Source organism: Geotrypetes seraphini, chromosome 8, assembly GCF_902459505.1.
Source record: "Geotrypetes seraphini chromosome 8, aGeoSer1.1, whole genome shotgun sequence".
NCBI lineage: Eukaryota > Metazoa > Chordata > Amphibia > Gymnophiona > Dermophiidae > Geotrypetes > Geotrypetes seraphini.
This window is the reverse complement of record NC_047091.1, coordinates 6,594,014-6,620,323: the sequence shown is the minus strand read 5'-3', so window position 1 is coordinate 6,620,323 and position 26,310 is coordinate 6,594,014. Positions and strand designations below refer to the sequence as shown.

Genomic DNA, 26,310 nt, shown 5'->3' with positions numbered 1-26,310 from the left:
TTGGTCTCAGGTGCTGGTTTCTGTTTTCTTTTTACTTTTTTTTTTTTTTAATTCTTTATTCATTTTCAATCTTACATCAAGTGCACAAACAATGAAACAATACAATTAAACACATCACTTGACAATCTTCATTGGTCATCCCCTCTCTTAAAGTTCTTAATACTCGAAGGCAATTTATCTTTACTATTATGACGCCTCAGACTTGGAACTCACTCCCGCTATACTTAAGAGAGGAGAAGAACTTGGACAAGTTTAAGAGCAAACTTAAGAGTTTTCTTTTTAAAGATGCATTCAATATTTAATTGAATTGTCAACTGCTCTTTTGTTTATTTTTAACTTACCTATTTAGTTGTCTTTCCAATCCTGTTGTGCTTAACCTTTAATTGTTGACTCTTTCCTTTCTAAGATTGTATTTCTTTCCTGCCTTCCCTATTGTGTCAGGTATTGCGTTAATCAGTTTATTATTATTTTAAAAAAAAAAACAACTCAAAACTTATCCCTTTATTAATTATGTATGTTTATTTCATGTATATTTTAAATATGTATTTTGCTGATTGGTACATCACTTAGAATTTGGAATAGGCGATTAATCAAATAATAAATAAACTTGAAACTTTCTAATTTATCTTACAATACATAAAATTACCACCCTCCCCTGCCATCATTCCTCTATTATTTTCCCAATATGAATAATAAAAAATATACCTCCCCCCAACATTAGACGGTGTAAATTTCAATAGAAAATGGTGTTTACTCATTACAATAAGAAGTTAATGGCTCCCAAATTTTATTAAATTTCTTATAGTTCCCTTGTTGTATAGCTATTGCTCTTTCCATTTTATATATGTGACATAATGAGTTCCACCAGAAATTATAATTGAGTCTACTGTAATTTTTCCAATTGTTTCTGTTTTCTTTTGTATTTTCTTAACTCACTTGCCAGGGTCTCCTGACTGTTTGACATTTCTTCTTTCTCCATGCTCACCATCCATCTTCAATCTCTGTGTATGTATTATTCCCCATGTTCTGTATCTCCCTTCTCTATGTATCCTATATGTCCCTTTCTAATATTTCCCCTGTGCCCATCTCCCTGCCTTCATCATCTCACCATTCTAAAATCCCCTCCCCCTGTGTACAGGGAGTGGAGAAAGAGATCCAGGGTGTATCTCTCCCTCTACTGTCACATCCAACATTTCTCCTCTCACCCCTCTCAAGCACCATACCACACCTCTCCATCACCATGTCGAACATTCCTTCCCCTTGCATCCCCTTCAATCTGTCCCTCTGTTCCCTCTCCACCACCATATCCAACTCTTCTCCCTCTCATCCTTCTCTTCTCCATGTATCTCTACCTCACTCCTCTCTCTCTTTCTCTCTCTTCCTTTCCCTATGTGCACCATCTCTTTCCCTTTCGCTCACACACTCATGCCCAACAAGTCTCCCTTCCTTGTGTCCCAAGTTCATGTCCCTCCCATGTCCCAACATGCTCCTTCACCCTTCCTGTCCCACGTTGATATCCCCTCTCTCCTCGCTTCCTTCAGGGCCATCCAGCTGGGCTGCTCCTTCCTGCCTTCAGCGGCACTTGTTCGCAGGGATGCGTGCAGCGGCTCTTGCATGCTGCACATGGCTGACCCGGAAGTTATCTCTCCGACGTCAGGGGCGGTGAATAGCCTTGTCCCTGTACCCGCAGCTTGATTTTTTTCCCCTATTCCTGTAGGTTATCTGTGGCTAGTCGCAGGTAAACAGTCACTGTGTCATTCTATGTTACCAGCTTCCCCAAGACTTAGGATTTAAATGGGATGAGAATTTTTCTAGACAGATACATTATGCCCCGGATACATTAGATAGATTGTGAGCCGGGACAGACAGGGAAAAATGCTTGAGTACCTGAATAAATGCATGTAAACCGTTTTGAGCTCCCCTGGGAGAACGGTATAGAAAATTGAATAAAATAAAAATAAATATTTAGATGGTGGGGTGGTAGTGGCGGCAAAGACTCTAGACTTGCAAGTGGACTTTCAAAGAGAGATTCTCACAAAATTTGGGGACAGAGGGCACTTTTGTTCTGATGGACTTTGCACCAGTTTGAGAGGAAGAGCAAAATACTCACAGAAAAGTGAGTGAATGAATTTCAAAATGAAATATCTATACACAGGTATATACATTCTTTGCTCTTTGGGCCACAGCAAAATACTTTTATCCACTAAAAGAAAGGACAGTTTTTAGCCTCCAGAGCTTATACAGCTAATGGCTTAATTACTTGGAAAATGTTCTTTGAAAATCATTTTCACAGTTTTTCATGAAGGCTGAAATAACACACACCTCCAGTGTATTTTTATGTATTCACGATTAGCCATCAACTATCAATGCTAGTTCTAAAAGAAAAGAGAGTTTGGTTGAGGTGTATTGTATTGTATTTATTGAATTTGATATATCACTTGTACATGAGTATTAAGCAGTTTACAAAACTAATAATATAATAGGCACATTGAATTATCCTCTCTGTCCCAGAGAAAAACATTACTTGTATTAAAGATAGATTGAAAAGAGGAAGGAAAGAAAAAGAACTCCCAGAGGAAACATAATATTAGCAACAAGGAACCCCAAAGTATCCAGGAAGAATGAAAATAAAGGTTATATTTAAAAAATGGAATAGTAGGTAACAAAATGAATATATAGATTACAATCAAGCAAAACTAGAAGAATGAAAAGAAAAGACAAACTCAACAAAAAACAAATAAGTTAAGAGATAAAATAAATTCCAGTCTGGTGTTAAGTCCAATCATCATTCTGGTCCAATGGAGCACCATATTTACAAATAAGGATCAGTGGAAAAAAGTGGTAGACTGTGGTTCTATCCCAGATAATGGATGAGAAGGAATCAATGGCTGTGTCCCCTACCAAATGTTTTTTTCTTACTTGCCATATCTCGTTTTATTTTTTTCTTTGTTTCTTTCTGTTTTGTGTGTGTGTGGGGGGGTGTTTTGTTTGTCATATGGCTATAGTTGTATTTCTCAGTGTTATCTGTGGTCCTCTTCTGATATTCAGGATTTATGTGGAGACAGCTCATCTGTGCGCTGTCTCTATTTCTGTCTTTCTCCTCCACATTACTGTATGTGTATACATGAGTATAGTATATACAACATTTCAATTCTGTCCCCAAGAATGCTTTTGTGCCAGCATGTATATAAGCACATGTTATTGTCAGCTTAAAAAAAAAAAAAAAAAAAAATATATATATATATAGATAGATAGATATAGATATATCATAGCTATGCAGTTTTATAAAAGTCTCACTTTTACATATAGAGACCCACAAAAAGGCAAAAGCAGTCAAAGGTTCCCAAGAGTGGTGGTGAAACAGTGGTCCCAACAAAGGTTAAATCAATAACCAACAAGATAATATGAATGAAGTGAGTAACTATCAGAATTTTACAAGACTTAGGTACCCTCAGTGCGAAGGACTACCATTGATTGATTTGTTCAGTTATGGGTTCCTGAGGAAGGGACGTGTTCCCCAAACCAGGCTGGTTGAACCTGATCTTCTGACGTTCCATCTGCCCTGTCTCATTTCCCTTGGACTTTGGATGAAAATCTTTTGAAGCTAAGTTTTGCTCGTTTTTCAATTTTTGGGGGAGTTGGCTGGGGGGTTCCCTGGGTGGTTGTGGTAACTGTGTCCACCTGTGTTTATTTTGCACTGCTTTATTGGTGATTGTGTCATTTTTATTTATAACACACACTCCGGTACCCTATGATGGTGTGTAGGTGTACGCCTTCCCGGCGCCACCTTGATGTGTGAAGCGTTGGAGCTACGCTCCCATCGCTGTTCCTTTGCAATGAGGGTACCTAAGTCTTGTAAAATTCTGATAGTTACTCACTTCATTCATATTATCTTGTTGGTTATTGATTTAACCTTTGTTGGGGCCACTGTTTCACCACCACTCTTGGGAACCTTTGACCGTTTTTGCCTTTTTGTGGATCTCTTTGTAAGTTTCTCTGGCAATTTTGCTTTGGAGTTTGTTGTCACTTTTACATATAACAGAGACTTTACTCTTAGAAAAGACTTTCTAAATAGATTGTAAAATAGGCCCTCTGGATTACCTGAATGTAATTCATTTTGAGCCAGCATGGCAGGAGGTGCCCTCTGGTGTTAGGAAAGAGAGAGCTGTTTGCAGTTTGTTTTTCACATTCAATACAGTAAAAGTTAGTAGGTTTTGAAAAAAAAAAAAAATCAACATTTGTTCAGATGTCTAAAATATATTTTAAGGTTTATAATAATTAGAACAACTTCTATGTGGGCTATAAACAATGGAGGATACTTTTCATGGATATTAAACATAGAAACTTAGAAGCTAATTCAACCTGTAGCTGTGAGTGGCTTACAAGCTGCTTACCACCACGGGCTGAATATTGGACCCTCAGTGGGCAGAACAGCCAAAATCAGCTACATATTTCCACAAAGATGTCTTTAACTGTTTGTAAGAAGAAATTCCTGGGGGCATAAGTTGGGGGCAGTGCTGACATTAGGGAGTGTAACCAGGCAATTGCCATGCCCTCTTCCCCCCCCCCCTGCCCTCCCATTGCCATAGGGGGCCCCCAAGTCTGCTTGAAGCTGAAGAAGGCATTGCTTGACAATGAGCTTTGGGGAACATTTTCATATTTCTGCTGTAAGCCCCAGCACGTCTAACCCTGGCGTTGGTTGTGGGAGAAAGTTACATGTGTATAATTAACATTTTATTATATGTGAGCAGTTTCTCCTTCCTAGAGCTCTGGAGGGGCGTTTTTAGCTTGTCTAAGTTTGGACATTTTGGGAAAGACGTCCAGAAATCCAGTAGATAAAATGTCCATTCTCAAAACAGCAAGACGTCAATCCCTTTTTTTATTTTTAGAATGACCTATATAGACGTTTTGGTCCTGAGTACGTCTATCTTTTTTGGCCATTCTCAAATATAAAGACGTCCTCATGAAAAACACAAAAGCCAGTTTTTCGGACATTCAAGCAGCTAGCATTCTTAGCAAACTGTTCAGACAGCTGAGCAATCCTCAGCACAGCAGAAGGATTATTGCAGAGAATGTCATTAAAAGTCCCAGGTACAGATGTCACTTTAACTTGCTTCTATTGTATGGTGAACTTTCCAAAACCCACCCAAAACTTACTGTACTCACCTATACACCATAACAATAGCCCTTATGCTTTCAGGTGTCGTCTTAATGTAGGTACAATAAGTTTTGGAGGGCTTATCATACAATAGAAGCAATATATCTGTCCCTGGACCTTTTAATGTGAAACTGCAGTACTTCTTAGAAGAGCCTCTCTACTCTTTGTGTTCAAATGTCTGTGTTAACATCTGAAGCTGCTTGGACTGAGAACTTTTCAGCATCCTCTCGTAATACAGGCTAGAATGTACTGATTTTTTTAACATCTTTGGAGGGGGTCGGTGATCACTGGGGGGGAGTAAGGGGGAGTCAAACCTTAATCTCTCTAGTGGTCATCTGGTCAGTTTGGATAACTTTTTAGCATTTAGATGCTTTTAAAAACAGGTCTAGCTCCAAACGTCCAAAAAAAAGCCCAGGACCTTTTGTTTAAGGTTTGATTATGCTTGTGGAGCATCCAAGTCCTAAGCCTGCCCAAAACACATCCCCTTAAAATTTGGACACGCTGGAGACATCCAGAAAGACATCTATAAAGTCTGTGTTGAGAATGCCCACTTGGACGTTTTGACTAGTAAGACATCCCAAATGCTGGTTTATGCTGTCTTTTGGGCATCTATTTTTTTTGTAAAAGAGTCCCATCGTCTCGCACATAGCAGGTGTAAAGCACATGGTTAAAATGGCTCCATGTGGTTTCTCTTTGAAAATTAGCTGAAAGTATGTGAATTCAAAGTTACATTGCCCCCCTAGAAACCAAATGTTCTTTATGTCCTATGTTGGGCACACCATCAGTTCTTATCTGGCAGAACTGATATGGAATTGTTTGTGAAAAGTTCCAGGCTGAGTGCTTTGCTGGGCATGAATCCAATCAAATAGACAATATCACAAAAGTACTGATAGGCTGTTGCGTTTGTTAAATATTTTTCCCCAAGGCTCTTCTATCTTGCTATCAAAAGGCATATTTATACATAATGTTAGGCTGACCTGACCCTATTGTAGAACAGATACACACATATGTGCGCATGCACTACCTTGTGTAGAAGGACGGTGTATCATCCTATTAAAGTTTTCCACAGTATCTTGATAGTTTAAATTCACTTTGCTTTAAAGAGGAGCTTTATTTTGTGTGTATCTCGTAAATACAAGGGCTTATATATCCTTAATAATTTACTCCTGTGCAGTTGTGTGCTTCTCAGGACCAACTTACAATATCATCTGCAAAATAGATTTTAAATGACTTCTCTTATCCTCTCAGGGATACTTTTTTGCTTCATTACCTTTCTAAATTTTGGTTAATTATGCTGATGTGAACTATATTTCTCTGAGGACAAGCAGGCATAATATTCTCACATATGGGTGACATCATCCACTGAACCCGGTACGGATATTACCAAGTGCACTGTCACTTTAAATCTTTAGGCAGGTCCCATACTGTGTTCGTACCTGTGCCTTCCCGCCCGACGTTGGCTCGCGAGTGGGAAGGCCGACCGGTATGGGGCTTCACAGGTGTTAACTGCTTCCATGCCTGCCTCAGCCCACCTAGGATACATTGAAGCGTCTATCTCAAGGACAAGATCACACACACCCTGCTCGACGACGAGCATCAGGGTCGGCACAGACCTACTTGATGCATGCATTGTCATCTGTGGATGAGTTATCTCCTGGACCAGAACAAGAAGAAAAGGCAAGGGGGTTGTCTTTTCAACCAATAATTAAGTCTTTATTTAAAACAAAAAAGGTCCCAACAAGGATCCCAGTTTTGGCGTTTAGAAGACACTTCAAGGGACACTTTGCTGAAAACAAACTTAGGGAAAAAAGTCAGCAATGGGATGGCCCGTTCAGAACAGTAGAGACTGCCTGCAAACGGGCCATTTTAAAAGTGTCTCCCATAATCTGTTATTTCTTTCAGAAATGTTTCTTTGTTCCTGGTGAGTTAGTTGGGATTGGATACAGTGGCTGTGCGGCTGTTTTTCACTTTCATTATAAAATAAGATCCTTTTGATATAGAACAGGTTAAGGAGCCCTTTTACCAAACCAGTAAAAAGTGCCTTAGTGTACCCCCTTATGTGGGTCTTTCCTACACATTAAAGCCCTTTTTATTGTTGGAGTAAAATGGCAGAATTTTCTGTTTTTTTTGTATTAATGACCAAAGGCTAATTATGTAATTAGCATGGGGCCATTAAAACAGATTAGTGCATGTGGCTTTACTGCCATCTGTTTCGTAGGTGATAAGGGCTCATGTACTAATTACACACTAATCCATTAGTGTGTGGCAATGTAACTGCACTAACCAATTAGCACAGAACATGCCCATTCTTTAGCATCCCTCCAGACCAGCACAGAACGGATGGCTTTACGCTTCTCTGCCAGCAGGTGGAGACTGAGAACACATTGACTTTTGGAAGTAGTACAAGTGGGCTGTGCAGTCCCATCTACAACCTGTCTGTTTTCAGTCTCCAGCAAGTGGAGGTGGTAAGCCTGTGCAGTCTTTCCTCTGGTTAATTAGGGCCTATTGGATCTGATTAGTGGCCTTTTTTTGTCCCTGTTGTGGTTGACCCTTTTGGGAGTCTGTCTAACCTCGGGGGCGCCACACTCAACTGGTCGAGTCTCTCCCCCCATTTTTCCCCACCTTCCCAGTTGTTTGTGCTTGGAGGTGCCTCAGTTATAAGCCTTGCCACAGTTCAGGCAAGGCATTTAGCTTTGAGAGCCTGTAGGGTCTGCTCATTTGTTAGGTAAAGTTGTACTTTGAAAAAAACATAAATCCTGAGACAGTGCGAGTTTGAAAGGAAGCTTTAAATTAGATTTAATTGAATTTTATTGCTAATCGGCGGTTTGTACTTTCCCTTTTAGCGGTTTGCAATGAGCATTTTAAAGAGCAGAAAAAGTGCTCATTGTGTTACCGATGAGTGGTGGATGAGATCAGTGTGTGCACAAAGTGCTCCAGCAGCTGCGAGGGGGAATTCTCGTTGGCTTCGGGTGCCAGCGAGCAGGATTCCCATTTGCGTGTGCACCGCTCGTCAGCTGTAGGCTTCTACTGCCCACATAGGGATTTCCCCAGCCGCTGCCAGTCAGGGAAATAAGGTTTCCCTTACCACCAATAATGCTCGGGACTCCCTTACCCATGGAGTTTTTTTCTTTTTTTTTTTTTTTTTATAATTTCTTTATTCATTTTTAAACTTACATCAAGTGTACAGTAAATATCAACCAAATATAATACAACATCACTTCAAAAATTTTCAATATCATACACCAAGAAGATTTAACTCCCACCCCCTCCCAAATTCATATACAACTAATATATACCACTTAAAAATAATATCTTACGACAATCATCTATATATTCTTAATGGAAAAACAAGAAATCCCCCTCCCAAATCCTCGGAGTATTTTTCAGCGGGCTTTTCGTTGGTTTTGGCGTGTAGCTCCGTCATTTTGCCTGTGGCCTCAAGTGACCTCCCTCCTGTTTTAGAAAGAACAGGTCTAAAGTGTGTCTCCTGCTTCTGTAGGGAGTTCTTCTTTGCCCCCGGGGGGGGGGGGGGTTGCCCTTGAATTTGTTTTAGCCATGTACAAGGCTTACTTCCAGGCGGCTGGGGGTCCTGCTTTTTCATCGGAGGTCGCTGGTTTTTGGGGGGACCTTTGCCTTCATCAACCCCCCCTTGGTATTTGCTCCTGTCCATTCCCCCCATCTTCATTTTGCCTGATGAGGACTTGGACCTTTTTGTTGATCCACAAGACCCGGCAGATGATGCGGAAGTTGTTTTTCGGAGATGCCAGTTGGCGAGGATGCTTCATTTGTGTGTATTTTTCACTGGGAAGAGCTGCAGGAGCTTATTCTTCAGGTTTCTTCGGTTTTGTGCTTTGAGGAGGAAGCTAAGGATTCCTCTCATGTTGTAGACCCTCTGCTTTTGGGAATCCGGTCGGCCTACTGTTCCTTTCCTATGCATCAGGATATTCGGGATGTGGTGCATATACAGTGGAAAACCATGGACACGCCTTTCTACTTGGCACAGTCTATGACCAGGCTCTATCCCATTCCTGATGGGGATAGGGATACCTTTAAGTCTCTTGTGCTTGGTGCGGTGGTCTCAGCTATTGCGGTTTGGCCTTGAGAGACTCCCAGGACCATAAGATGGAGTCTCTCCTTAAGCAGAGTTTTGATGTGGCTGCCTTGGCTGTCCAGGCGGTGATTTGTGGTGGTCTGGTGGCCCAGGCTTGTTTCTGGTGATCTGAGCGTGTTCTTGACTGGTCCTTGGTGGATCAGGAGGTGGCAAAATTGAGCTTAACGCTTCTTATCTTCCGATGACATGTACAATTTATTGCATTCTTCTGTCAAATCTATGGCCCTCGGAGTGGCCACTTGTCGTACCCTGTGGCTTCAGGGTTGGTCTGCGCATGCGGCCTCTAAGTCTAAGCTCAGCAAATATCCTTTTCAGGGCTCCTTCCTTTTTGGGGAGGAGTCGGATAAGCTTGTTCAGGCCTTGAGTTATTCTAAGGTGCCAAGGCTTCCAGAGGACTGTCCTCGCCAGGTGTTGTGGGGTGGCATCGCCCTTGGGCATTTGCGTGATTTTCATCGGTACCGTCCTGGCCTTGGGGGGGGGGGCTGTTTTCCTTCCAGAGGATGCCCAAGAAAGTGGGGTCTTTTCGGCCTATCTTGATCTGAAAAGTGTCAACAGGGTGCTTCGGGTCCCATCTTTTTGCATGGAGACTATGAAGTCCATAATTCTTGCCATTTAGCCTGGGGAATTTCTGTCTTTTCTCAATCTAACGGAGGCCTACCTGTATGTTCTGATTCGGGCCTCTCATCGACGTTGAGATTTTGAGAAAGCACGATCAGTTTTGTGCGCTTCCTTTTGGTCTAGCCATGACTCCACAGACTTTCACCAAGATTATGGTAGTGGTAGTGGCGGCCTTGCGTAAGGAGAGGATTCTGGTTCATCCCTTTCTGAACGACTCGTTGATTCAAGCAAAGTCTTTTCAGGAGAGCTCCCAGGTTATGGCTCAGGTAGTGGAGTTTCTGCAGTTGCTGGGCTGGGTGGTCAACCTTTCCAAGAGTCGGTTGACTTCATCTCAGCGCTTCAAATATGTCAGAGTTCTCATCAACACCAGCTTGGGGAGAGTCTTCCTTCCTGAGGCTCGGGTGTTACATAATAACCTAAACGGTCCATCCAGTCTGCCCATTATACCCATTAAAAATGCATGATTAATTTAATTTAACTTGTCTTTTCTTTGATATTTCTGGGTCATAAACTGTAAAGTCCACCTGGCATTGTCCTAGGGTCCAAATGCTGAAGTTGAAATTGCAGTCGCAGATTCTGTTCCTGAGGAATTGTCGTTGCAGGATTTTCTGCAGGTTTTGGGGTCAATGGTCTTCCTGGAAGTGGTTAGGTGGGCTCGGGCTCATATACATCCCCTTCAGTATGCACTCCTTTGGTGGTGGTCTCCACAGTTTCATCCTCTTCGGGGGTTAGTTCATTGCAGCCTACACTGGTGGCTACAGTCTTCCAATCTGGTTCAGGAGGTGAGTCTAGATCAGCCCCAGTCGACAGTGCTTCTTACAGACCCCAGTCTCCTCAGTTGGGGAGCTCAATGTCTCAGCTGCTCGGCTCAGGGCAGCTGGTCACCGGAGGAAGTGTCCTGGTCAATCAACATTCTGGAGACCAGAGCTATTCGGTTGGTGTCAAGGGCTTTCCAGGCATTGCTGAAGGGCAAGTTGGTTCGGGTTCTCTCAGACAATGCCACAGTGGTGGCTTATGTCATTCATCAGGGGGTAACCAAGAGTCATCTGGTAGCGCAGGAGGCAGCTCTTCTCTTGGAATGGGCAGAGACTCAGCTTCTAGACATCTTGGCTTTCCATATAGTGGGAATGGACAGTGTCCAGGCAGACTTCTTCAGTCATGTGCTGGATCCCGGCGAGTGGTGTCTGGCTGGAAGTCTTCGAGTTGATGGTTCAGCCCTGGTGCCGGCCGGTCATGGACCTCATGGCCACGAGTGTCAATGCCAAAGCGCTGAAGTTCTTCATTCGGCGCAAGGATTACCAGGCCGAGGGACTGGATGCTCTGGTGCATTCTTGGCCTACAGACATCCTGCTGTATGTCTTTCCTCCTTGAGCAGAGTTTTTTGGATTGCTCGGCACACAGGCCGCATGATCCTGCTGGCTCCGGACTGGCCCAGACACCTGCGGTACGCAGATCTGGTTCAGCTGCTCGTGGCAGATCCTCTTCCACTGCCCCTCTTGCCTGACCTTCTGACTCAGGGTCCCATTCCCATGTTCGATCCTGGTCCCTTTTGTCTTACGGCTTGGCTCTTGAGAGAGAGCACTTAAGTAAGAAAAGATATTCGGATAAGGTGATCTCCACCCTCTTGGGTTCCTGAAGACTTTCCACCTCTCGGGCTTATGTGCGCATCTGACGTCTTTTTAAGGAGTGGTGTTCCGCTTGTGACATGGCCCCCCGTCGCATGTCTTTGCCTCACATCTTGAAGTTTTTTCAGGATGGCCTGGAGTGGGGCCTTGCCTGGTCTTCCCTTAGGGTGCAGATTGTGGCTTTGTCTTCTTTTCGCGGTCTGTTGCATGGTCTGCATTTGGCCTCTTCTCCAGATGTAATTCAGTTGTTGAGAGCGGCAAAATTGCTTCAGCCACCCGTTTGTCCTTCGGTTCCAGCCTGGGATCTCAATCTGATTCTTTCTGTGCTCATTTGTCTTCCTTTCGAGCCTCTCAGCTCCTACACATTGAAAGACCTTACTCTTAAGGTGGTGTTCCTTGTGGCCATTACTTCCACGAGACGTGTTTCTGAGCTGCAAGCCTTTTTATATAGGCCTCCCTTCCTTGAGTTTTCTATGGAGCGGGTCATGTTGTGGCAGGTTCCCTCATTTCTGCTGAAGGTGATTTTGCCTTTTCATGTCAACCGGTCCGTTATCCTTCCAGTCTTGGTTAGTCAGTTGGGCTTTTTGGAGCAGAGACAGTTGAGCAAATTGGATGTCCGTAGAGTCCTTCACGCTTATGTTCATTAGACCCAGGAGTTCCGTCAGTCAAATCATCTTTTTGTCCTTTTAGCAGGTCCTCATAAGGGGGACGGTGCTTCCAAGGCTATAATTGCATGCTGGATCAGGGAGGCTATCGCTTCGGTGTACCTTCTTCAAAAGAAGCCTGTTCCGGAGTTTCTCAATACTCATTCCACTCGGGTCTCTTGGGCTGAAAGTTCTCTACCGGAGGGTGGATATCTGTAGAGCTGTGGTTTGGTCTTCTCTCTATTCCTTTGTTCGCCACTACCATGTGGACATTCAGGCATGTCGGGACGCGGTATTCGGTGAGCTTGTTCTTGCGGCGATCCTTCAGGGGTCCCACCTATTATGAGTACTGCTTTGGTACATCCCATCCATTCTGTGCCGGTCTGGAGGGACCGCTGGCACTTCTTAAAACCGGGTTGGGGGGGCATGAACGTGAAAACGGCTTCTGCCAAATCGAAGGCCGAGGCCTCGATGGTGGCAGCAGGCCCCGCCGGGGCGAACCCGAAAAAGAGATGAAAAAAAAAGAGAAAATTCTTTTTTTTTTTTTTATTATAAAAAAAGAAAAGAAAAAAGGGAAATACAAATTCCGAAAAGGTTTACGCGAGCGGGAAGGCGAATGAGAAAAAAGTTTTCATCAGCTGTTGAAAGTGCGCCTTCTTAGCTCCGCGGAAACTAAGAAACTGGGGACCGCGCGCCTCTGTCGGGCGGGAAGGCACTCGCGCGTGCGCGGTGCGGCCTGCTAGAACTTTCCAAGTTCTTAGAGTGCAATCACTCTAAAATTGTCCGTACCGGGGCTCCGTCGGTGCCGTCACCCATCAGTCAAGAATATCTGCCTGCTGTCCCTGGATAACACCTGTTACGGTAAGTAACTGTGCTTTCTGGCAGAGGAGCGTAAACCCATCCATTCTGTGCCAGTCTGGAGGAACTAAAAGAAAGAAAATTAGCAGGTAAGAACCTAATTTCTCCTTTTCTGCCCCTAGACATGCCCCCACCATTAAAATACTGATTTTATTTTTTAGTACATTGGTTGTGTGTACACATCCAGAAATTACCATAGGATTGCTCATTGTGCTTCATAGAAGGGCCACTTAATTTGTTTTGAATAGCAAGCACATTTACCAAAGCTTGTTGGAGTCAAGCTGTATTTGTTGTTGTTGTCTTATCTTTGGTTAATTATTATTTTCAATGTATCTGATGCCTTTGCCTCTAATCTGCACTCTGCTTTCTTACTTTTTGCCACACCTTGTCCTTCAACTTCATTTGGTAAGAGCGAGCTGCTGGCCTCTGCTGTCGCCTTGTGGTGCCGTGCCACAAAGGGATGCCCAAGCTGGCTGATCTATCTGTCAAAACCAAAGATGTGTGGGAAATCCCGCGGGAGTCACTGCAGCTGATGAAGAAGCTGGGGAATGGGCAGTTTGGGGAAGTGTGGATGGGTAGGAACTTTGTAATTTTTTGAGGGCTGAGATCAAGGGAATGCAAGCATTGCCCTAGAAGTGGAACACCAAAGCTCTATGAGAATGGTCTATTTTTCAGACAAATAGATGTTGATTGTTTCTTCTTATCTGTTACTGGATATTATAAAACAGTACTAAAGCGACCTCAAGCTAAGGTGACTTTGTACAAATGATGAAAATGAGTCCATATGTGCTACAAACAGAACAGTGATATTCTGTTATTGGTATGCAGAACTTCCAAACATGCTTTTGAGTATGATATTATCATCTTACTGTAACAGGTCCACATCTCTACAGGATATTTTCCTGAACTAGATGCTTTGGTGTACACTGATACTGGCTGTGATGTTTTGGCTACCTGCTGTGACTTTTTAGCTAATCCCTCACCATAGTAAGCCTAATTCTTGGTATGTCTTCAATTCAATATGTAATAAAGTATTACCATACTTAGATTTGATTTTGGAAGATAACACTTTTTCCACTGTCTTTTATGTTCTTGCTCTGGTGTCACTTTAAGAACCCAGAAGAAAAGATACTTTTTCACCATATCTTGTGAATTATTCTAAACCTATCATTGCATAGTATATTTAGCCTTCCAGATTTTAAAGTGAATTCATTTACAGTTGGGTACATAGAAAAGTTAATTTTCTATACCTTTGTGAATAAGAAACTGCTAATCATGGTCATAGTAAAATCTGGAATGACCGAAATTGCTCTGCATCTTTAAAATATTCCCAGACACCTTGCTTGGTGTGGATGACCAAAGTCTCCTGGTAAAGAGGTCAGACTAGATGAACTCACTTGTTGAAAATATTTGGAAGAAAAATTTACAGCAGTCAGTAGTCAGAAAATCAAAGCTTGGATTCCTTTGTTTGCCCTTGTGAATATGCATGCCCATCTCATTCCATTCTCCTCCTCCCCACCCTTCCTTTTCATTACCATTTCCCTTTCCCCTTTTTCCTGTCTCTCCCTCTTCCATACCCTCCATGGCTTGCAGAATCCAATGACGGTCTTTGCCATCTACTAACTAAGACATGTAACAACATTAAGCCCCAGACTATGGGGCTTGCCAAGGATGCCTGGGAAATAACTCGCTTATCCATCAGCTTGGACAAAAAGCTTGGACAGGGATGTTTCGGTGACGTGTGGATGGGTAAGGTGGAGGCTTGAGATAACCACACTTCTCTTCATTTCTAGTTTTAACACTATAGCCAGTGCAGGGGAAAGCAATAGTTTTTTGAGATGTCTTAGTAAAAGGCTGGAGGTCAAAATGAAGAGAGTAGGGTATCCTGGTGAGATAGGACAGCTCTAGATGATCCTAGTTGAGAATTCCTGGTTCTTTTGGAGTGTATTGAAAAGACAAAAGTAGAGGCATTTAATATGGTGTGTTTTGCTAGACAAAGCAAATCATAAAGGGCCAGATTCAGTAAATGACGCTGAAAATTAGGTGCTATGAACAATCCATGCTCATCACTATTCTATAAAGAGTGCTCTGGGATGAGTGCCCTTTATAGAACTGTGCCTAGTGCAGATCCCTGCACTTAACTTTGGGTGCAAAGTCTTATTCCTGCTGAAACCTGGTGTAAATCCTGGTGCACAAGTTGAGTGTAGATTCTTGGTATTCTGTAACACTGCGCCTAAATTTTGTGAATGTCCCTGCCCACACCCATCCCATGACCATGCCTTGTTTTGAGTAGTGCGCAAACCAGTTTAGGCACCCAGTATTATAGAATAGCATGCAGCCAAATTTGTGCTTGTTAACTCCAATAATTAAATGATTTCATCAACATTAAATATTTTGCATGCGGATTTGAGATCTGCACTCAGTTTTTGGCACCTAACTTTTGGCAATCTTTATAGATTCTGGAGGGAGATGCAGAGTTTGGAAGTACAGTTATTGATGCCTCAATTGGTCATACCTTAAAGACTGAATTTTTTAACTACTTATGGTAATTGAGTGGTCTCAGTTGGATAGGTGTTAGGAGGGACTTACATTTTGTTTAGACAGGCTTAATGGGCTTTGGTAAAGCTTGTTAGGATGACTTTGAGGGGCTGAGTTTTGCTAGAGAAAGTTTGAGTGGTCTCTGTTCATTTACTTTGAATGTTTGAGTTTGGGTGAGGCTTGTTTGGTTAATTTTGGATGATTTTGAGGGGTTAGTTATAGTTAAAGAAGTTTGGATGGGCTAAGCTCAAATTACATTGCAAGTTGGTAAAATGTTTTTTTGTGTGGTCTCCGTTAGATGATTTTGAGGGTTTGGGATTTGCTAGGGCAGGCATTAGCAGTTTCAGTTGAATGACTATAAGGAGCTAAAGTTTGGTAGAATAGATTTGGGTAACCAGTATAATACTTCAAAGATTGATGGTGTTCTATGTGCATAGGGACGTGGAATGGCACCACCAAGGTAGCTGTGAAGACTCTGAAGCCAGGTACCATGTCTCCAGAGGCTTTTCTAGAGGAAGCACAGATCATGAAGAGACTTCGGCATGACAAGCTGGTGCAGCTCTATGCTGTGGTTTCTGAGGAGCCCATATACATTGTCACAGAGTTCATGAGTGAAGGTTGGTATGAGACAAATTAACCTGGCCCAGCCCATCAGTGTATGAAGCATAATTAAAAAAAAAAAAAAAAAAGGTGTGAAAAAGCAGAAGGATGAAATGCTGTCTCTCTTTCACATCAAGGATACTGGGGTTAGTTTCAAAATTCAGTATTATTTTTCTTCCCCCATCTCCTCTCTGTCAATTGAGTGTTATTATTGTCATATCCATATATTGTAGTACTTTTCATGTGTCCTTTTTAGAGTGTACACCGCCTGGTTCTTCATATCAGCTAAGTTAGTACAGCAAATTTGAAATAATCTATAAACTGTAGTCACTATACACAGTGGGCAGCAAATCAGGGAAGCCAGGATTCAAATTTCATTGATGCTCCTTGTGATCTTGGAGAAGTTATTGCCTCGAGTACAAACTTAGGAGCCCTTTTACTAAGCTACACTAAAAAATGGCATGCGCTGTGTCTAGCACATGGATTTCCCGTGCACTGAAGCAGTTTCCATGCATTAATTTTCCCATTAGTGCAAGACTTTTAGTGGATTATGCCTTTAACTATACTTATTTTCTAGGTGATAAGAGCTCCCTCAGTGCCCAGACACGCTAAAAAATTTATAGCATGTGGGTAGCGGATACACATACAAAAAATACCATGGGACACCTGAGCATGTCCTGAGGTAGTGCTTTTTTACATGTGGTAAGCACATGTTAGTGCTTAGCACAGTTTAGTTAAAGGGCCTCTTCGATTGTAAGCCTTCCGGGAACAGGAAAAAGTGAAATACAAATCCATATTCCTCAAAATAACCATTTGCTTGATTTTTGGTTTTGCTGTTTGAGTCTTATTCTTAAGTTTTCTCCCATTCTTGTGGTAAATTGTATATTTTCATAACTTCTTGGAATGAAATATGCAATATTTTTAAAACCAAAGAGAATGGGTATGATTAAAAACATATCTGCAGCCCTCTCATTGTTCTGTAGTCACATCCTTCACATGAGTCTGTGTGATGTTTATATAGTGTTCTGGTAAAGGCCTGTATAACAGTAGCGTATACATAGTAGATGACAGCAGAGAATCTGCCCAGCAAGGTGTTGGTTGTATCTGCCATGCAGTGCAGGTTGCTTCTTCCTGATTTCATGAAAGTTCAAAAATCATTTCACTACTATCTTGAGCTGAAGTTCCACCGTGCATATCTCACTTCAGGGTTGATATTCAAAAGGATTTAATTGAGCAGGGTTTATTACCCCCCCCCCTCCTTTTACAAAGCTATGTTAGGCCGCAGCGGTATTAGTTCCAACGCTCATCGGAATTCTATGAGCGTCTGAGCTAATACCACCGTGGCTGATGATAAATAAAAACCCTAATGCAGCTGTGTAAAAGGTGTGTGGGGGGGGGGGGGGAAATTAAGGTGGTTTGCAATACAAATATTAAAAATAATTAATAAAAAAAGAACACTGTTATCGTTAGCTAGCATAGACCTAACTCACACATTCCTAAACATTATAGATAAAAAGTCGTATTACATCTTGTTATGCTCCTCCTCAACCTGTAAATTGAATGGCAAGTTAAAAAATGGCTTTGAAAAAAAAATTAAAACCCAGTTCTGCTAGAATAATTTTAGCCAGACCATTTCACAAAGTGGGAGTGGTCCATGCAAAAGCATTTGTACATGTTGATTCTGTTGAGCACTAGTGACCGAGGACAAAGCAAGCTGACCACCAGCAGCATTTAACCAGTTAGTGCCTGCTGAATAGTACTGCTAAATAGCCATCCCTTAACTAGCTAGGTTAGGGGTGGGCTTGGGGACAAGTTAATGCAGAGATTAAATAGAAAGAACTTTAAAAAATAACTTTTGAACTTCAGTACTACATTAGGAGTAATATAAAAACCACAATGATAAAGAGAGGGCTGAATGGTTTTATTCATTTTAATTGAAGTATGTAAATGAAGTAGACTGTCAACTAGAAATCTAATACACTAATGATATTACTCGTGTGCTTCTTCCTTCCTCCCTGTTACACACGTTCACTGCAGGGAGTCTTCTGGATTTCCTGAAAGATGGAGATGGAAGATTTCTTAAGTTGCCACAGCTGGTGGACATGGCAGCTCAGGTATTAAGCCAAGGATGGGGATTTTATGTATGTGTGTACTAATTGTTTGACAGACTGTCTTTTGGTCATGAACATCAAGGAAATGTAAATAGCCAGTGTCACCACTGAGGACTAAGACTGTGGAGAAGAGATTTAAGAAAAAAAGAAAGATAGAAAAGAGGGCTAAGTGAGAGAATGTGTGGACAAAGCCTTCAACCCCAAAGCACAGTGTATCACACTAATGAATTCAAATCAGGGAAAACTTGACCAAAAAGTTAAGTTTTAAGAGCAGCTTTGAACTTCACTTGCAGTTTTCAAACAAAGGTAGATAGACACAGTTCCAGAAAGATGGGGCCAACAGCAAAATGTCATGGTCTGAGAGAGGTCTAGTCTTATTTTGACTAGGATGACCTTAAGATTAGCTTGAGAAGAGTAGAGAGTGTGATGTGGGGATTAAAAAATAAGGACTGATGCTTCTTTCTTGCATTTGTTGATTTTTAGTATTTGTCAGGTGCTAATTTCGCAAGTGAAAACATGAACTTCCTCTCAAATACTGGCAGTCCCCATTTTATGAACATCCGACTTACATCGGACTCGTACTTACAAACGAAGGTCCTGTTCTATCTTCAGTGTCCCTCCCTCCCTCCATTCTGTTCCCCAAGTATATGCCTCCCTCTGGCGGGTGTTTACTTTCTGGCCTGCTCCCTCCTTCTCCCAGCTGCTGTTGTTTCTCTGTACAAAGCCGTGGGTAGTGGCTCCTACGTGTGTCCCGCAGCGGAGCTGGAAGCTTTCACTCTGACGTGAGAGGAGCTTCCTCCCATGTCAGAGGGAAGCCTTCCTGCTCCACCACAGGACGCGCGTAGGACAGTAGTGTGACAGTAAAAATAGGGTTCTACACAAATCACTGTCAAAATCAAATGAAAAAAATGGACTCTAAACAGTAAGAAAGGAGGTTTTAAATGTGGGCAAGACTCATATTGTGGGTGAGAAAATCCTCGGCTAATCATGTTGTTTGTTTCCCTGATATAGCTGTTGGTGATACCTGCTTACAGCTTTCCCCTGTTGTTAGAGATTCTATGTTAGTTGATGAATATTTGATTATGAAGCACCAACTGGCCACTATTTTTAAATCTGGCTGTTTAAAATTATTTCTGAGTTTTAGCATAGCTTTATTTTATTAGAAAGTACTTTAGTGTTTAACATTTTTTTTGAAGGAAGAAAGTAAATATACATTTATATAATACAAATATATATATTCATTACAAATAATTTCATACATTTTGAAAATTCTAATCCATATATTCTATTAAATACTATCATTCCTCCAAACTTTAAAAATGTTTTTAATACAGATTTAAAGTCTTGTAGGTAAAATTGTTGATATTTTTTTCTACTCTGTCAGTAAGAGAATATGTATTTAGTCAGAGACAAATGGTTGGGAAATGGATAGAACATGGTGCCTCACCATTAATGTCAGTAGTTCAGAGATAAGTTAGGAGGATCCTGGGAGAATATTCTACATTTTCCTATATATGGATGTGATAAAGATTGCTTCTTATCCTCCTGCCAGAATTTCTGAGAATTCACTTAAAGTATCTTGGAGGAGGGGTGTCAGATTTCTCTTGTGTGTCCTGTAGTTAATGTCAGTTGCTTACTCTGCTCTCCTGTGTATAGATTGCAGCAGGTATGGCCTACATTGAAAGGATGAATTACATCCACCGGGACTTGCGTGCTGCTAACATCCTAGTGGGTGATAACCTTGTGTGTAAGATTGCAGACTTTGGACTTGCACGGCTTATTGAAGACAATGAGTACACTGCACGGCAAGGTAAAGTCTTGTCTTCTGGCTCCACCATACCAACTCTTTCTAGGTAAGGAGGTGCCAGTCTTTGCTTTGGTAGTATTGCAAGGGGCTGCTGTTGGTGTAAATATTTTATAAGATTCCCCAAATTTCCATAGTGTAGGAACCCCTCGGTTTGATTGGAGAGGGATTCTGACTGAAGACATTCATTTATAATCTCACTGATGAAACCTTAATTATACCTAATTAAGGTGTGGGGCTATGCCCAGTCAGCAGGAGCACTTCCTCCCTGAGATGGAAAAGGAGTGATAGGATGGATGTTCCTGTGCTTTGCATCAGCTGCAGCAGCTCTTAGCCAGCCAGTGGATTAAACATGATGTTAGGCTTAAGGGGGTGGAAATTCCTTTGCTACATGCCATCCCCCCCAAGCCTGGAGCAGTCACTTTAATTTAAACCTTTTTCAGCCCTATCCCACCCTACCTCTAAGTGTACCCTGCCTTCTAAACTGAGGAGGATTTCTATTTTAGTAAGATAAGGTGTTGGTATTTATGTTATTCTGATGAGCGAGTGACAGAAGCTTCCATCTCAGGGGTAATGACCGAATGCCTCCAAGTCAGACTCACACTATGATGCACTGAATACAGAAAGGTTAGTTTACCCTCTAGATCTGTTGCTTTAAAAACTAACCCTTCTTTAATCGTCTCTCCAGACCGGCACAGCAACTGATAGGCAATAGCTCACGATGACCAGCAGGTGGAGACTGAGACACAAACTTTTGGCTGTAGTACAAGTGGACTGTGCAGTTCCAAGTACAACCAGTCTGCTCTCAGTCTCCAGCAGGTAGTGGTGGTAAGCCTGTGCAGTCTTCCTTTGTTTCGTATAGGGTTGTTGGATTTTGTTTAAATTGGCCTTCTTGTCTCAGATTGTGGTGCTGGATTGAGGTTGGGGGACCCTTTCGGGGGTGCCACACTCGATGGATCGAGTTCCTCCCCCCATTTCCCCCATCTCCCCATATTTTTTCTGTAGAGGTGCCTCAGTTGTAAACCTGGCCACCGATGACAGCAAGGCTTTGAGAGCCAGTGGGGTCTGTTCAATTGTAGATTTTAAAGTTATATTGCAAAAAAAAAAAAAAGTCCTGAGACAGTGCCGGTCTGAAGGGAAGCCTTCAATTGAGGTATATTGACTAATTGCTAACTGGCACTTTGGGGTTTTGCTTTGTAGCGGTTTTTGCAATGAGTACTTTTAAATGGAAAAAGTGCTCATTGTGTTCTTGACGCTAGGTCGATGTGGCCGGCGTGGCCACCGCAAAGGGTTCCCCCTCGCATGTTCACCACCAGGTCTGCAGTAGGCAGTGGTGAAGCCCAGGCTTCCCCTGGCCACAACAGTCAGGGAAAAGAGGTTTTCCTTACTGCCAATAGTGCTGGGGACTCCCTTACCACTGCTGTTGGCTTGCCTGCTTTAGCGGCTGGGACGGTTCAGGCCTCTTTGCCGCTGCAGACCTCGGGGGAGGTTATTTCAGCGGGTTTTGCACTGTTTTTGGCAGGAAGCTCCTCCATCTTGTCTGCAGCCTCAGGTTACCTTCCCCCTGTACTAGAGAGACAGGGACAGGTTTCTGCTGGGTCTCCTGCTTTGGGAGTGAGTGCTGCTGTGCCATCAGGGGGTTTTCCCCAGATTTTGTTTTGGCCTTGTGCAAGGCTTACCTTCAGGCAGCCGGGGATCATGTTTCCTCCCCGGGGGTTTTTGGGGGGATTTTCATCTTCTGCATCTACCCCCCTCAGCACCGGTTCATAGAAACATAGAAAATGACGGCAGAAAAGGGCCACAGCCCATCAAGTCTGCCCACTCCAACAACCCTACCCCCTTGAATTTACCCCCCTAGAGATCCCACATGTGTATCCCATTTCCTCTTAAAATCCGGCACGCTGCTGGCCTGAATCACCTGAAGTGGAAGTTCATTCCAACGATCGACCACCCTTTCGGTGAAGAAGAACTTCCTGGTGTCGCCATGAAATTTCCCACCCCTGATTTTCAGCGGATGTCCTTTTGTGGCCGAGGGATCTTTAAAAAAGAAGATATCATCCTCCACCTCAATACGGCCGGTGATATATTTAAATGTCTCTATCATGTCTCCTCTCTCTCTACGTTCTTCGAGTGAATATAGCTGCAATTTATTCAGCCTTTCTTCATACGGGAGGTCTTTGAGTCCCGAGACCATCCTGGTGGCCATTCTTTGAACCGACTCAACTCTCAGCACATCTTTTTGGTAATGTAGCCTCCAGAATTGTACACAATATTCCAGATGAGGCCTCACCATGGATCTGTACAACGGCATTATAACTTCGGGCTTCCGGCTGATAAAGCTTCTTCGGATACAACCCATCATTTGTCTTGCCTTTGATGAAGCCTTCTCCACTTGATTGGCAGTCTTCATGTCTTCGCTAATGATTGCCCCCAAATCACGTTCCGCCTTGGTCCTAACTAAGGTTTCACCATTTAGTGTGTAAGTTTTGCATGGATTCCTGCTGCCGAGGTGCATGACCTTACATTTTCTAGCATTGAAGTTTAGCTGCCAAGTCGAGGACCAGTGTTCCAATAGAAGTAGGTCCTGCGTCATACTGTCTGGTAAAGTGTTCTCACTTACTATGTTGCATAGTTTGGCGTCATCGGCGAATAATGTGATTTTACCCTGAAGCCCCTGAGTCAGATCTCCCACAAATATGTTGAAGAGGATCGGGCCCAAGACCGAGCCCTGAGGCACTCCACTGATCACCTCTGACGTTTTTGAAGGGGCACCATTCACCACCACTCTCTAAAGTCTACCGTTTAGCCAATCACCGACCCATGTAGTTAATGTCTCTCCCAGTCCCATTGATTTCATCTTGTTCAATAGTCTGCGGTGCGGAACGCTATCAAAAGCTTTACTAAAGTCCAAGTAAACGACATCTAGGGACTCATCCACATCCAGTTTCCTTGTTATCCAGTCAAAGAAACTAATTAGATTGGATTGGCAGGACCTGCCCTTGGTAAATCCATGTTGGCGGGGATCCCGTAGATTCTTCTCGTCCAGGATCGTATCTAATTTATGCTTAATTAGTGTTTCCATGAGTTTACTCACTATGGATGTGAGACTCACCGGTCTGTAATTCTCAGCCTCTGTCCTGCAGCCCTTTTTGTGGAGTGGGATTACATTGGCTGTTTTCCAGTCCAAGGGGACTCTTCCCGCCTTCAAGGAAAGATTGAAGAGCACAGACAATGGCTCCGCCAGGACATCACACAGCTCTCTAAGCACCCTGGGGTGTAGATTGTCCAGTCCCATGGCTTTGTTCACTTTGAGTCTTGATAGTTCGCAGTAGACGCTGCTGGGTGTAAATTCGAAATTCCAGAACGGGTCATCTGAGCTATGCCTTGCTTGCAACTGTGGACCGGACCCTGGCGCCTCGCAGGTAAAGACTGAGCAGAAGTATTCGTTTAGTAGTTCGGCTTTATCGGAATCTGATTCTGCATAAGTCCTGTCTGCTTTCCTAAGGCGTACTATCCCATTTGTGTTTCTTTTCCTATCACTGATGTACCTGAAGAAGGTTTTATCCCCTTTCTTAATGTCCTTTGCTAGATTCTCTTCTATTCGAAGCTTGGCCTCTCTGACTGCCGTTTTGACAGCTTTGGACTTGGCCAGATAGTCTTCTTTTACTGCTCATCTTCCTGAGTGTTTGTAGGAAACAAATGCTTTTTTCTTTTTCTTAACGAGGTCCGAGATTTCTGTAGTGAACCACGGGGGTCTGTTATTCCTCCGTCGTTTGCTTATTGTTTTTATATAGCGATTTATTGCTTCATGTAGGGTAGATTTCAGGTTTGCCCACATAGCCTCTACATTATTGGTTTCGGCATGGTCTTGCAGTGCCCGATGGACGAAGTCTCCCATGCGTTTGAAGTCAGTGCCCCGAAAATTGAGGACCTTTGTTGTTGTGGTCGATCTGGAGAAACCCTTCCGAAGGTTGAACCAAACCATGTTATGGTCGCTGGAGGCCAGCGTATCACCTACCGAAACATCCGATACGCTGTCTCCGTTGGTGAGTACCAGGTCTAGTAACGCCTAGGTCTAGACTTTCCGTTGGTATTAACAGTCTCTTTCAAATATCTCCTAACCATTTTGACTGCTGGTACTTTTGGGGATTTAGGAAAATTTAACAGTCTCAGATTATTCCTTCTCTGTTTATTCTCCATATACTCCAATTTTTTTCTGAATAAAGGCTCTTTCTTTAACAATCTCCACTTCTAGAGTTTTAATTTGTTTAATCTGTTCTTCATGTCTTTAAACTCTCATTTTGTTTTTGCAACATTTCACCATGGGTATTTACCTGAAAGCTGATAGAAGCACAGATCTTACTATAGGTACTGCCTTTTTGAAGTCCATGACTTCAATAGCTCTCCACATTTTGTCAATATTGACAACGGCAGGTTTAACCAGCTCTCCAAAATGTTCATTTCTACCCATGGAAGATGAGGTCTCTCCAGCCTCTGTGGTGAGTGCCAATGTCAGGGCTCCAGTGGGATCCTTCTCCTCCATCAACTCTCCACCCACTGCTCCTCCAGAGTTTAACAGTTGCCTTTCTTCTTGGGCAAACTGTATTGCCTCTCTCTCCGCAGGGCACTCTCTTCCGGGTTGGAGAGGAGCCTGCCTCTGGATTAGGCTAAGAGAAACCTGATTAAAACTAAGGCTCACCATAGAATTTGATATGCCTCCTGAGGTCGGAAGTGCTTCCTTCACTTGGTGCAGAAATCTCCCGTCTATCGTCGTCTGTATCAGATTTTTGGAGGATTTGGCCGGGCAGCTCCTGCTTCCCCATTTCAATTGCGGTTACAAACAACCTGAAGAAGAAACTTTGCCCGTTAGAAAAGTTCAGGTAAGAGAAAGCAGGCTTATAAGACCGGAGTTAAGGAAGAGCTCTACGTCAAGTGTCTGTCCTTGACACCATTTTGGGACGTAACAGGTTTTAGAGATTTGTTGAATCTGGGCAGAAAAGGAGTTGAAGATCACCCTGAGGTTGTGAGCTGGCAAGACAGGGAGGAGAGTGTTATCCACAGAAATAGAGAAGGGCTGGAGGGGGGAGGTGTGTTGAGAAAGAAAGATAAGGAGATCGGTTTTAGCCATATTCAGTTTTAGATGGCGGTGAGATATCCAAGCGGCAATGTTTATAAGGCAGGCCTGAACTCCTGTAGCGATATCTGGTGTAGAGAGGTAGATCTGGGAGTCATCAGCATAAAGGTGATATTGAAAACCATGGGAGGAAATCAGGGTACCCAAAGTAGTCTCAGCCATGTCATTCTGGAAGTCTGTTTGCCCGCTTTTCACCCTATGGGACCTAAGAAAAGGGATAAAGTGTTGCATTTGCTGGATGTCAAGTGAGGGCTTCTTCGATACCTCAAAGTTACCAATGAATTTCGCCTTTTGGATCACTTTTTTGTTCTGACCAGTCCTGCCAAGAAAGGGAGGCCAGCGTCTAATGCCTTGATTTCGAGATGGATTAAAATGGCCATTTCCTCTGTGTATGTGGGCTATGGTAAACAGCCCCAAATCGCTTTGAAGCGCACTCTGCTAGAGTGGTTGCTGCTTCTTGGGCGGAGACTAGTGTTGTTTCACTTGAGGAGATTTGTGGAGCGGCTACATGGTCTACCCTTCATAACCTTTATGAGGTTCTCTAGGGTGGACGTAGCAGCCAGGAACAATAACGCTTTCGGGTCATCCGTTTTGAAGGTAGGCTCTGCGGGCCCACCCTAGATTCTGGAGAGTGCTTTGGCACATCCCTAGCATTCAGGACCACTAGATATAGATAGAGATAGAGGTAGAGATAGGATTATGAAAGGGTATAGATAGAAGAATAATGGGGATTGAAAGGTTTTAGACAAAGGATCACTTACAGGTCATGGACCTGATGGGCCGCCGAGGGAGCGGACTGCTGTGGCGCGATGGACCCCTGGTCTGACCCAGCGGAGGCAACTTCTTATGTTCTTAGACACATTGCACTAGAAAGAAAGATTATCAAGGTAAGAACCTAATCTTTTTTTCTTGTAGATGTGTCTAGTGGTCCTGTAGTCCTGCCCTGTGAATGGGCTTCACCTGCTTTCCGCTTTAAGATTTCTCTGTCTCTCAGAGGAACAGAGACAATATAAAAAATAAACCAGACTTTATGTTCTGCATTAAGTCTCTGCTTGATGGCAGGGCATATGAGTAGCTATATACCTAGTTATATATGAGCTCTGTACGAG

General features: G+C 43.0%; 1 protein-coding gene across 10 annotated transcripts in view; it reads left to right on the top strand.

Moving 5' to 3' along the window:
• Positions 1-26,310, top strand: part of FGR (FGR proto-oncogene, Src family tyrosine kinase) — a 146,565-nt gene that overhangs the window by 106,917 nt on the left and 13,338 nt on the right. For 9 of the 10 annotated variants that reach the window (XM_033954722.1, XM_033954721.1, XM_033954718.1 and 6 more), the window contains 4 exons: positions 13,425-13,589; positions 15,990-16,169; positions 18,190-18,266; positions 19,920-20,073. In XM_033954722.1, the coding sequence (XP_033810613.1) occupies positions 13,425-13,589; positions 15,990-16,169; positions 18,190-18,266; positions 19,920-20,073 (576 nt within the window). Of the gene's footprint in view, positions 1-13,424; positions 13,590-14,607; positions 14,764-15,989; positions 16,170-18,189; positions 18,267-19,919; positions 20,074-26,310 lie in introns of all 10 variants that reach the window. The other variant, XM_033954723.1, reaches the window with a different exon arrangement.